At 40.4% G+C, this 13,702-nt stretch overlaps 1 protein-coding gene across 3 annotated transcripts in view; it reads right to left on the reverse strand.

The window, feature by feature from the left end:
- The window catches only part of LOC129767519 (mucin-2-like), a 223,023-nt gene that overhangs the window by 169,569 nt on the left and 39,752 nt on the right, over positions 1-13,702 (reverse strand). For all 3 annotated transcript variants that reach the window (XM_055768509.1, XM_055768508.1, XM_055768507.1), the window contains exon 2: positions 2,208-2,365. In XM_055768509.1, coding sequence (XP_055624484.1) covers positions 2,208-2,282 — 75 coding nt within the window. In that variant the 5' untranslated portion in view covers positions 2,283-2,365. The remainder of the gene's footprint in view (positions 1-2,207; positions 2,366-13,702) is intronic.

A 13,702-nucleotide genomic window follows, 5' to 3' on the forward strand; every position in this document is an offset into this window, starting at 1 on the left:
AAAATAAAAACTATTAAACAACTTTTGGCATTTTCTTTTTATTCATACTTCGAGCCCAAGCCCGTATGCTCGCACCTTCCTCTTTACCCCGTCCACAAGGTTCTGTACAACGTCAGGTTGTAGTTTTTTTTGAACAGAAATCCATTTTCTCTTGAAGTCCGCCTCCGATTTGACAACTTTCCGGAGGGCCTGCTTCATAATCGCCCAATATTTCCTTGTATGTACGCAGGCCCTCCCGCTGCTTGGTCCGCTGGACGAATGAACTTGACAAATTCAGCTTATTGGCGACATCGCGGACCGAACTTCTCGGATCACGTCTAAACTGCTTAACTACGCGCTTGTGATCTTTTTCACTGACGGAGCATCCATTTTTGCCGTTCTTCACCTTCCGGTCGATGGTTAGGTTCTCGAAGTATTGTTTTAGTACTCTGCTGACCGTGGATTGGACGATTCCCAGCATCTTATCGATGTCCCGATGTGATAACTCCGGATTCTCGAAATGAGTGCGCAGGATTAATACACGACGCTCTTTTTCGTTCGACGACATTTTTCCAAATTTACGAAAAATTGACAGTGAAGCATGGCCAACGTGATCTATACACTCTTATCTGATTATAAGCGAAAGCTGAAGATATAATTCCTAAAAATTAAATTTCTACAGCGTTTTTTCCGTGATGCAATTTGATGTGACACACCCTTTAGTACCTTGAGCTATCTTGTGGAAAAGGAACGAATTGAATTGCACACCCAATGCAAAAGAAGTAATGTAATGCCACTTCAGTACTCCGGGAGTTCGATATTTTGGGATGCAGCAGAAGGATCCGTATAATATCATTGAAGGAAAATTAAACTCTCATTCCATTACCCCTTTATTAGACAATATAACTGATGTAGAGCCATTAATTCCTGCAAATTTTTTGATAAACTCGACAGTTCCAAACACAGATTTCCAAACAGGCTCAACTAATGGCAACTGACGCAGCAAAAAAGACTTATATTCTGGAAGTGATGTCACATGGAACAATTTCATTTTTTCTTGACCATGGAACGATGACAACTCTACAAAAGAAAGCAACGAATGTTCGAAAATGTACTCTTGAAATTTTCCCTCATACTTTAATACACATTATTCAAAATATACAAACTGAATGCAAGACTGATGACTGCTATGTAACGTTCTATATTGAGCAGATGCTCACATCGAGTGATAAATTGTACAATAAATCAAATCAAATTCCATCTAATCTCCGGAAGCACAATCAATTAAATAAACAATCTGATTCAAATCCACCACAAAACCGGAATGATTTCTTCTGGAAAAAAACACCATTTCCAAGGTCGAATGGGATGAGTGAAAAACTGGGACAACATGATGCACTCTGTTCCCATCGGTCGCATGTTTTCAAGGCTAATGCCAATGACACGCGAACGGAGCATCTCACACGGTAGCATGTCATCGAACTGAATGCATACAGTCATCGCACAACAGCACATCTTATGCTGTGTTATACACTGAAGATACTTCCCAGATAAAACTCTACAGACAGTCACGAAGCGAGACTGCACTGCAAACTGCACCCTGAAGTTCGCAAGCAAGAGATTTCTTGTTGTGCTTCGCCCGAAGATTGCCCATTACGATTGAGGAATTCGAGGAAATGTCACCTGGGCGCTTAATTCAATTGTTTGGGCCTTCTTTTTAATTTGCCTCGTCGTCATTAGGCGATGGGTGCCGGTAGATAGTTATGTTGGATGCGTTGTAAATCTTGATAACCTAGATTTCCGGCAATTTGCATAATTGGCTTCAGTAGAACAACTGTCGATGAATTATTGTGATTATTGTCGAAGGAAAAAAAATATTTTTCGGAAACACAAGCAGATAATCCAGTCGAACGTTCTTGATCTTAACCAACGCGGACTTTCACTTTGTTTAAAGCCTCTCGAAGCTAATCGACATAAAATAGACAGCGGATTTAATTGCAGCTCGAGCTAACGCAACCTATCAAGGTAAACGATTTGACGGGCGAATGTCGCAAATCGCTAGTCACTGCTGTCTGTTAACCCATTGAAAATAAGAAACTTGATTGGCTTATACAACTAATTTTCGCCAAGTGAGTTCAATTCACATCAGCTGCACCAACAGATGGCTTCTGCATGCCTGCGCAGTGGCAAGAGTCAGAAAAAAAAGAAACAACATCTGATTTACTTACCTTAATTGCATTTATTAATCCGAAAATGACAAATAATGACAACGCAGTCGTTACGAACAAACTGCTCCACTTCATCTCATCGGTTGCTTGGCGCTAAGGCCCGTGGGCCCCCTCTGGACCGTCTGGATGGCTGATTATTGTCGGCTGGCTCCTCCGACCTGCGGAAGAAAAAGAAACAAAATTCAAATTACTACCCGAATTCGAGGCTAATGCAACCATTTGGAGAAAGTCAAACGATTGTTGTTCCACCTAATTTCCAGCATTATCATCAAAACTCAATTGTGTAAAAACTACGATTCAGCATGAGCATCACCACCGGGTGAAGCTCTCGGACTAATAAGAAAATTTGAACAAATGCGATTAAAACAAACTTGCATAAAACGTGGGATAGATCAACAAAAAGAAAGAAAAAAAATAAGCGGAAAATCACGAAAATTTAAATTTCGCCGTGAGAATTAGTCGATGGACAATACATCGCCCCTCGCTGCCGCTCTTTCGCGTTTGATGACAGTCACCGAATTCAATCCGCTTCAATTACACAACGCCCAATATTGTCTTTTCTCTCGATTCCGAGGCTCTGCATCCGAAAGCGGGCGAAAGCACGCAAAGAGTGGTCATTCAACCCGATCTCGTTGCAATAAATCTCACTCATTCATTAGCAGATTAGTCAACGCTGGCAAGCTCCCCACCTGGCGTTCCGTTCCAACCGAATGGCCACCCATCAGGCCCCGATCATCGTCACCGTCTCCAGCGCTGCTTCATTCTTCTTCGCTTTCGTCAACAATACGTTTCTTCCGGGGGCAGGTGCGGCGCAGCGTGAAGACGACGCTCTTTAAAAATCGAAACCAATTTCAGGGTGTAGATGTGCAGGTCGCAAATAAAATAGGTGTTTGTGTTTCCCAAGGTTTGAAAAGCGGAACTTCGGACAAAAGATTATGTTCGCTAACTTTTCGACTTGCATCGTAGAACGAATTGTCTCCACAGATTAGATAAAAAGAAGTTGCTCTGATTTTGTTCATCCTATTTCGCTCTTAGGGTACATCATCCAGAGTGGTCTGAAAAATAGATTATAGCGAAAATATCCTGTTTTGTAAATTACTTCTACACTACACTTCAAGCGTCAACTTTCAGACAAAACATAAAAAAAAAGTTTTATGTGGTTTTCGAAGAGTAGAGACAAAGTAGACTCTAGCTATTTATGTCTTTTTTGGAAATCAAAGACTTTTCTACATAACTAGTCGTGAATTCAGAAAAGCATTTTTTTGTTTTGAAATATTTTTTCACCTCGCTTTTTCTTATTTTTTGAGTTTTTCGACGAGGAAACTTATTCTGAAAAATTGTAACTTTTGAATCGCTTTAACAGTAAAAGGAAAATATTCAAATGAAATAATAAAATTCGTGAAATTTTTTTAGGTGTTTATACCAATGAAACACCAGCTTTTTATATTATTCTTGGAAAAATGAGAGGAAAAGTTTGCATAATGTATCAAAAATTCCATTGTCTTTCAATTATAATTAAAAAATATGATGTATTTTAGTTATTAAGATATATTTTCGTTTTATAAAACATGTGACCTAATATTTTAAAAAAAACTCAATAACAATGATACATGCCTTGCCAAATCTTAATGTGAAAAGGCTTCCTAAAATTTTATGAAAGTCTCATCATCATCATCATCCCAAAAACTTGAAGATAAAAAATTTCAAAATCAAAAAGTTCTTACCTAAAAAAAGGTTTTTGGTACGCAATTAACAAATTTTCCTGAAAAGTTCAATTGAATCCTTCAATTTCCTGTTAAAAGTCCGAAAATCGGTAAAGCGGTTCACAAGTTACAAATTTTTAAAAATAGATATTGTTGTCGATCAGTATAAAAGTCAGTCAGTTGTCGTCGATCAGTATAAAAGTCAGTCAGTTGTCGTCGATCAGTATAAAATAGGGAGGATAAAATATCTCAAAACAAAACAAAAACAGAAGTTTCTGATATTTAATGTAAAAATTCTCAACTTTTCGAAAATGCCATGACCGGCTAAGGTATATTTAGTTCGGCTTGCAAAAACTTTTCTGAACTCTAATCCATAAAATTGGTGTCCCTGAAAAGGGCCGTTGATTATATGCTAAGGTACTAAGATAATAATGACGAAAGCGGAAGCTCTCCTCGGATACGATGGGCCAGCTGGATGTCCTAGGGCATGATGTGACGCGTTTTGCGTGGCTCAGCACACAAATTAGTATCTTCGAACAGGCCGACTAATTATGCCTCGCTTGCTTCCTGCAGTCCAAAACGGCGGAAAATTCGGTGTTGAAGTCCTGGACAATTCCACGAACTAAACGCTGCAAAGGTAGCTTGCGGATCAGCAATTCGGCCGACTTCTGATAGCTAAGAATTTCATTTTTTCTTCATCTCCTGTGGCTGGCGCGCTTTTCCGAGCTGCTTTCGTGGTGCCTTATCAACGGTAGATTTACGAGCTGTCTGCTTGGTCCCGATGAAACGAGTCCTTACGGTGCGAGAGTAGAGGTAGAAGTAAACGAAAGCAAAGGAAGCGTCATATTATATACCATAAGAGTATGGAATGTAAACCCGACCCCTCGATTATATTCGTAGCTTAGCCTGAGAGAGAAACGAATAACATCGAAGTAAGTATACCGAAATATATTTGAATCCGGACGCTTTCTAATGGTAGTTACTAATCAATCGCATTAATTCAACGTGCGCAATGTTGTTGTGTTTGGCAACACAGATCGTTTTGCCATGAATATGAAAACCATTAAATGATTTTGTTCAGTGTATAATATTCCTTTTGACACTTAGTAACCGCCACAAAATTGTTCACGCGTGTTTTTACTTTTCTACATAAAATGCTAGTTTTTCCGTGATAAACTGCGTGTTTTTTTCGTAAGATCTGAAAACTGTCTCTGGCCAATACGCATAACGTTATGGCTGCGGTATGATATTGAATGTGATGCAAAGTGTCCAGATTCAAAAGCATTACTGTAAAATAGAGTTGACTCGACTGAAAATTTTTCAGTTCGACCTGCAGAAACTAAATTAATTGGGAAAGAACAGCATAATGCATAGACGTGTGAGTGTGTGTTTTCCCATTTCAGATTCCGATAAGATGATTGGGTTTCCAATTGGGCGCGCTACATACGGATACGGATGATTTTAACAACCTGTTTTCAAAGCTATTTTTAGGCTATTGAATCAATTTTTTAAGTCAATAAATAGCAATTATATAACTTTTGGACATTTCATCTTTTGTATGAAATGATTATCATCCGTTTCGTTGATCCTAAGCAGAAGTATTAACGCTTAAAAAAGGAATGGATTCCTTCTTGGAATTACTAACCAAAAATAATGTCCTTTCCCAACAATTAGAAACGACGAACGGTTGCGGCATTCGTACACAAATAATTTTATATTGCAGCTTTCATCAAAGTAGTTTCTTCGATAGGGGGAAATATCCACATCATGTCATATATTTCGTATTCTTCATTATCAAATCCATAGTCATTGACAACCATCGGTATCAAATTATCATCGATACCACGATTTTCGCTAAATGCTCTTTCGTTCTCGCTCTAAACGCTCCTCGAATACGACGGGCCAGCTGGATGTCCTCGGGAAGAATGTGACGCGTTTTGCGTGGATAGCACACAAATTTCTTCGAATAGGCTTCCAGCAGTGCCATAACCGCAGAACTTGAGAAGCGCAAGTCGGTTTTGAAGTCCTGGGCAAATCCACGAACCAAACGCTGCAAAGGTAGCTTGCGGATCAGCAATTCGGTCGACTTCTGATAGCGGCGAATTTCACGCAAAGAGACGGTTCCCGGTCGGTAGAGATGTGGCTTCTTCACACTTCCTGTGGCTGGTGCACTTTTCCGAGCTGCTTTCGTGGTGCCTTATCACCGGTAGATTTACGAGCTGTCTGCTTGATCCCAATGAAACGAGTCTTCACGGTGCGAGAGTAGAGGTAGAAATAAACGAAAGCAAAGGGAGCGTCATGTTTTATAGCCATCCGTTTGGTTCAACTGCGGAAGAGAAATGAAAAACATAATGCATAGACGTCTGAATGCGACCGTCCTCATCTCACATCGCCGCATCAACTGAATGGATTTCCAGAGCGGATGCGCGCGAGTTCGTCGCAACCGGGGATTTGGCGCAGAAAAGCGGTCGGCTTAAGCGCCACTCCCGCGAGGGAGACCGACAGCCGTGTTTTATACTTCCCCGTCAATGAGGAATTGGAGCAGGGAAATTTTTGGACGGCGTCGAGCAAACTCGTACCGTTCTTGTTGCCGAACAGCTTTTTCAGTGATTCCTTCCTCTTTTTCGTCATAATCTTCGCCAGACGACCACTACCCGTCTTACGCCCGACGTTCCGGGATGCCAGGACCCGGTAAACAGTGCTCACCGGCACATTTTCGTCCCGAAAGTTGTCTACTGTAAACATTTTTCCTCAACTTTCCGAAAAACCGTACAACGCACTTGCGGAGTACTTTTAGTTTCAACGCCATCTTTGATCAAACTGACAGCACCCGAGCGAAAAGAAACGAGCAAACCCTTCTTAGGAAGCCCAGAGAGCAGTTCTCTCGGTGAGAAAAAAATTATACTTTTTAATTTTTTTACAGAGAGGTATTGAAATCATTCTCATTTTTTATTGAACACTCGTTATATAGATTACAGCTTGAAAACTATTACAACCACTAAACAGGAAACCCATGCCAGGCCTGCTTCGCCTATTCCAGCCGAAGCAAGGTCCAATACCGATATATATGATGCATGGAAACGCAACCGAGGAGATCTCTCGCAAGCTATGGCCGGGAGTTCCAGCTCCCGAACAAACCTCACTACATTTCCTCGGCTGCTTCCGAGCGGCTAGGCCGTCCAACTTGTTATTGTCGGAGGAGTTCCAGTCGGGAGAACTGCAGATCCTTGACCGAGAGCTCTGCCCATCCGTCATCGCAATCCAAGAAATCAACCGAGTTTCTCCATCCAGAAAATTATCGGGGGTAAATTTCACTGGATTGAAAACTACAACAAGGAGAGGAGTCCCAACCCTGGACTCGTGTCCTGCTGAAAATGTAATCGGTTTGTCGGTTTTTTAGGCTACACCGCCAGTCAGTAAATGTAGAGTTTTTAAGATCTACTCTAACTAACACTCATTTATTCTCATTACATAAAACTATCTTCATTTACATTACTCTAAACTCAAACACGAAATTCGTTCATAACACGAAAACAGAAAACATTCAATGATTTTTTTTTAAAGTTCCAATGTCAAGTTTGTTTGTTCGAAAATATTTACATATTTAGTTCATTTCTAAATAAAATTCTAAACTAGCGATGTCCATTATTCCACTAGGCCCATCAATGAAATTAAGTTTCTCAATAATTCATTTCTTTTTCTATGATTAATATGTTGAAATGATCGTAAATAGGTCCTCACAAGATAGTTGTTGCCATCCCACTATTGTTTCTGTCATTTTGCGCTGCATTCTTGCCCAAACTGCCGCAACTCGAGGGCACTCGCTCAATTTGTGCACTAACGTCTCCTCAACTGCCTGACAACAATTGTACACAGTTGACTCCATCTGCCCGCTGCATAGTTCGATGGATGGAATCATAAATTTAACTCTGAACATACATTTTATTTTCTTCTAATATTAGGTTTCGAACCCTCGACCCATGGTGTTCAAAAGCTGAGGAACTGTGCGTTTGCTATGAAGTCTACTCGCTCATATCTAATGCATTTGGTTCTATACCGATGGGCATTTGCCTACCATCGGCATAGTGTTTCGCTGTGTGGTTTTTGATTGTGAATTGTGTAGCTATCTATATTTATCCTACATGCGCATGTTTGTTGAAGGGTAAAGAAGTTTTCTACCCATGACCATGGATTTACGTCGTGATCCACCTTATCGGCGTTTGCACACGAGTATCGACTGCGTGAGGGGCTTTCCTCGTGCGCGAGTGCGTTCAACAACACTCATTCACAGATAAAACCCACCCTACTATTCTCCGTACCCACCTGACTGACCTTAGCAACACGATCCTGCAGCGGGTATCGCATTCCAACCGCCTCCAGGTGGCAAAAAAAAATCCTGGTTTGGTGCGAACGAATGGAGATTCCCAACTGTTCTCGTTGAGAACGGTATCAGGAACAACGGACGGCTCAAAAGGATCATCAGCAGATGGATTTGGGGTAAGTGATGGTAATAATAGTTTGATTTCCTGCAAGAATGTAGCGGACATCTGCCAGGTTTTCTCGGCCAAGGTGACCGGCATCTTCGAGGCAACCACAATTTCATCTTCCTAGCTGCTGTTGGTAGTCTACGATTCGGCGAGCGCCATCGGTACGGCAAGATCCAAACATCCATGGGTACAGGTCATCAGGGAGCGACACTGTGCGCATGTCAGTCCCCGAACACAACGGCATCGCAGGGAATAAAGCAGTACCTGACCGTCTTTCACTCGAAAGGTGTCGCTTGGCGACGTGAAGTTGTGGATCTACAACTATTTCCGCACCTTTTGGACCGAAAGGTGGTTCGCAGAGAGAGGGCAGTTCCTCAGAAAAGTCAAAGGCTCGATTGTAAGGTTCGACGACGTAAGACGACGTAAATAGAATCAGAGAACAACGAATCCTGTCCAGACTGAGGACCGGTCACTGCTCGGTCTCACACGGATTCAATAGAGGACCATTCCATCTACTCGGCGACCACTCTCAAATTCACAATTCCATCGAACAGTTATTGTGTGGTTGCCCGAAATATGATGATCTGTGAAATCTTCATGGAATCAGCGGGAGTATACGAGACATCTTGAGCGGCGATTCGGCGAGAGTAGCAGCGCCTTCCTGCTACTTGAAAGATGCCGAATTATTTTTCAAGATCTAGTCTGAACGTCTGAACAATGGATCAGTCAAGAAGATCCTTGTCCCTTCCCCTCCACTATGAAGGGGAATAAGGACATTTCGGCAATGGCCTGGAGCCATGGTCCGAGGACATCCTTGCCATCTGATCCAGCAAGCAAACAGCAAATTTTTTGTTAAGTTATGTTTTGTAAATGAATTTATATGTGTTTAATTTTTGTACCATTTGTAGTCTAATTTTTACGTAATAATTTTATGCGCAATGATTTGTTCTCAACGAAACCTTGTGACAATGACGTCGATGAAGAGGCAAACATACCCTGGAGGCTGGAAACCTCTCAAATGATGAATAAAAAAATGGAACGAGTTGTAGAGAACTAATAACTCTTTATTAAATAAATATGCATTGAGAAATAACGATGAAGCTTTCTTTTTATCGCATAGTAAATAAAAAAGGGACGAAAAAAAGATTGGTCACTACTCCAATATCTATTTTTTAATTCTTTTATTTAAAAATAATCGCGTCAATGTCTTTCGCCTTCCGCTTTAAAAAAGTTAAAAAAAGTCACAGGAGGGTTGTGTCCGAGACACGACCGCATAGTTAACGTAGGATTCCGTAAGGCTATCTGTTGATTTTGGATATGTTTAAAAAATTACATCGGTAAACTCTTTGATAATGATTTGGTGGCCCTGAAAAAGGCCGTTTTGTTTGGTTGTTCGCTCCACATCCACCAGTGTTTAGCGAGTGATGATGATAGAAGGATGGTAAATAGTCGTTGGATGGTGCGTATCTGATAATTGATGACGAAGTGGAACGAGATATGATGAAAACCGCCCTCTGTGATCCTAGACGAGATGCCTCCTGTGTTATGTATGAATGAAATAAAGAAAAAAAAACTCACCAATGTAATATAAGACAATTACCAATACCGAACACAACTATGAATTTTTCTCATCAGTAAAAACATGTTACTTTAATATAGAGAGAACATATTTGAAATGGAAATGGTAATTTTCGTTTATAATTTTTACTTTCTGAGTGTTTATTCAACCTAATGAGAATTTTAATTGGACTAACAACTACTAATACTAAACTGAACCAAAGTTCCAAATTTAAGTTCCAAATATTTAAATACTTGCAATATAAACATGCTCCCGACTTGCATATATTTGCAATGCCGATTTCCCCCGGGCACCTTGTTTTTGATATCTCTGTTACGGAATACATTTCGGTGGGAGCAAAAGTTCCCCATACTTTCATGTATTTGCAATGCCGATTTCCCTCAGGCAGCATGGTTTTGATGTCTCTGTTAGGGACCCGCCGCATGTGCCGTGAATTTCGACCAATCAGAAGTGGGTATTTCCGCTAGGATAGGGGTTGAGATTTTTCAATTGTTCGATAGTTAGTTTCATGACATATATTATTTTATTCAATATATAAAATAGTTATGTAGTACCGAAATCGATTGATGAAAAAATTTCATCAATCCATCATGAAATGACTGAGCAATAAGTGTTTAAAATTGGACAATTTTCACGATGTGCTCGATTTTCAATTTTTTATTTGTATCCCAAAGACGTAGACGAAAGACGTAATCCTACGTCAAAAGACAGATATCGAAAAGCCGTCTCTGAATGGCGACAAAGCGAGCTAAAGTAGGGTAACACGGGGTGATTTGGTCATATGGGGTGATTTGGACCACCCCTTTATCTCAAAAATTACGGCTCAACTTGGATTTTTTATAATCTCATTTCCTTCTATTGTTGAACCGTATGTACCTAAAGTAAAACAAAAACTTTGGTAAAACTTCACAAGTAGAGGGAAACGGTAGCATGAACACAGCAAGCACTTTGATCGTCAAAAAATGTGAGTTTTCCGATCGTGGTTTTAAGGTTTTCCCCGCTAATTAAACAAACTTTTCGTGTATTGTGCAGTAAAGTTCTGTTCGCCTACAGAAGAGAAACAATTTGATGTAGCGAAACTGTAATTTTGATAACAATAAATGAAATTAATTGCATTTTAATTTTTGCGTGTTGTGTGGGGTGACATGGACAAGTTTGAGACTTTTCTTTGGTCTAATTGATTCCAGATTCCGCTGAATTACAAGAAGAGGATGGACAGACAACGTTGAAAGAAGGAGGAGCTTGAAAGAGCAACGCAGGCCATCGAGAACGGATTTTCTTTAACCAAGCATCAAAATTGTTTGAAAATGCTCGACCAACAGTGAAAAGATTCATGCAGAATTCGAGATGGTGTCAATCCAACTTTATATAATTCATCAAAGCTTCATATAATGAGAGCGAGTTGAGCAGCATACTGGAGTGGACGTGTGTTTTCTTACTCCACGATGTCTCCTCTGTGTGCTTGCTTCTTCTGTCGTTTATGTGTTTTATAAATCGTGAAACCAATGAAAGTGTTCTATTTATTAAGCTAAGCTGAAAACCAGTGGAATTTGGTTGAATTCGTTGGAGTGATTGTGGAAATAAGTATGGACAGTAACGCATCAAATCGGGTGAAGCCATTTTTTTTAGCTTGCATTTGTCTCCGATCGTTATGCTCCTAATTTTTTTTTTTCACTCTTTGCCACTCCCAAGTGTCGTGCTCTCCGTTTCGCAATTTACTCTTAGTCGGTGTGCTTTTGATTTCGTATAGTTCTTTCAGCCATCGCGCTCTCGGATTCCCAATGAGCTTTCAATCGTTTCGCTCTCGGTTACGCACAGTGCTCTCAATTGTCGCGTTCTCGATTGTGGGTATCGCAATGCGAATTTTTAGTGCCGCAGTGAATGTATCACTCACCACAAAAGGAATCGCTGACATGTGAAGACCTAGGATAGCAGATAAGTTCTCTATCTAACGATAGCACCCCTCTCTCATACACATACATATTGAATTTGCATTTTTTTTTCACACATCTACAGGTAACATGTGAAGTAGTTTCATTAATTCATCAGTTCATTTGTCTCATTCAAGAATTCATAACTTTGAATTCTGGAAATCAGATATTGAATGTCGTATTTCGAACATCGTTATTTCATTTCAGATGTAATAATCAGGTACTGGTTAGCAACGGCAAAACAAACGCGTAGTATAAAATTGAATATGTTTGCATATTGATCAGGCCCTGTGTTATTCGTGCAAAGTAGTGTAGGTTTGATGCTTACTGTGTGTTGCGAGTGATTTCAGTTTTTGGATGTTAGGATCAAGACTTATATAATTCAGACTTTTGCCTTATGTAATTCTTCGATTTATTAACTAATTAATTCTTCAACCCTTTATTAAGTTTCAAATCACAAATCATATGGTTCAATATAACGGAATATATGGTGGGTCGATTGGTTACAGAGGTTCTCTTTCCCGCAGAGGGCCCTCCGCCGTCGCGATTAGATTCCTAATCGTGACGGCGAGTGATGTCCTTGCAAGGGGCCTGATGGGGTGACCGGGAGGGCTCGATTGTTACTAGAGAGGTTTTTTTTCGGTGACCTTCTCAGGTTTTCCAAAAATAACCAAATTAAAGTTGCGATACAGAGAGCCTGATTACGAGCGTCACTTCACGGTGAGAGCGAGATGATTTGTATGCAAGGTTTCATACACTTCATCTCGTTTTCGCCGTGGGGTGATGTTCGTGATCAGGCCCGAAGTAGGCGTGATGAACAGCAAAACATATCGCCGAGTCGATTGGCCTTGGAGGAGTTCTCTCGGTTACCTTCTCAGGTTTCCCAAAGTTATTTTTCTGCGATGAAATTTCGACTAAAAAGATGCGTTAAATAATCAATAACTGGTCCAATAAATTGTTTAGACTTTCCTTCTCAGGTAACCTAAAGATAATCTCTGCTACGCGTTGTGACACATGAAGTTTTTGTTTCGTCAAGTAGTCAATAGTTCGCGTTTACATAATCACATCACTCACCGCAGTGAATCCTGATTTTTCTTAACCATTCCCACTAACAACTATCCCTTCCATGATAAACGCTAGGGAACCACGCTATAGAGGCGACCCTTCTGGCCTTCGGGCGGCGAATATCATACTAACATTCCTTCCCTTCCCCTGGTGACTGTAAGGACGTGGCCGGCGTCGTTATTGACCATTTAAAGCTCGAATCACCGAAAATTGCACAACGAGAATGATTTGCTAGTCCCAAGCGTCATTCTGTGTGTTCTTTGTGCAATTTGGTTGGTTCAGGTCAATCACGGAGAGCAACTACGAATTGTACAGTCTACCCAAGCTCAAGCTCAAGCTCATCAAAGCTTCATATAATTATTAAACATTATTTATTGAGAGAAAACAAGTGTAGCATACAATGTGACATTTTTTATTTAGACCGTATTGGTTTGGAAATATTAGGCAATTTGCTTAGGTGGTCCAAATTCCCCCCTTTTCCCCTACATTTCGCGCGACTTACAATCTATGCGTTTTAACAATCCGTAGTTTGTTGTGCATAACTGCGTGTACGATGCTTCCTGTCAATTTCTATTCAGCTGCCAATTTCTATTGTAAACCAGAGAATGTGGTGACCAAATTTGACACAAAAATTTCATAAAAGTCGAAAACAAAGAAAAGCGTACAGCTAAAGAAATGCGAGCGACAACATTTGCTTCCATAGTAATGTTTCAAAAACTAGGGTGTAGAG

Source organism: Toxorhynchites rutilus, chromosome 2 (assembly GCF_029784135.1).
Source record: "Toxorhynchites rutilus septentrionalis strain SRP chromosome 2, ASM2978413v1, whole genome shotgun sequence".
NCBI lineage: Eukaryota > Metazoa > Arthropoda > Insecta > Diptera > Culicidae > Toxorhynchites > Toxorhynchites rutilus.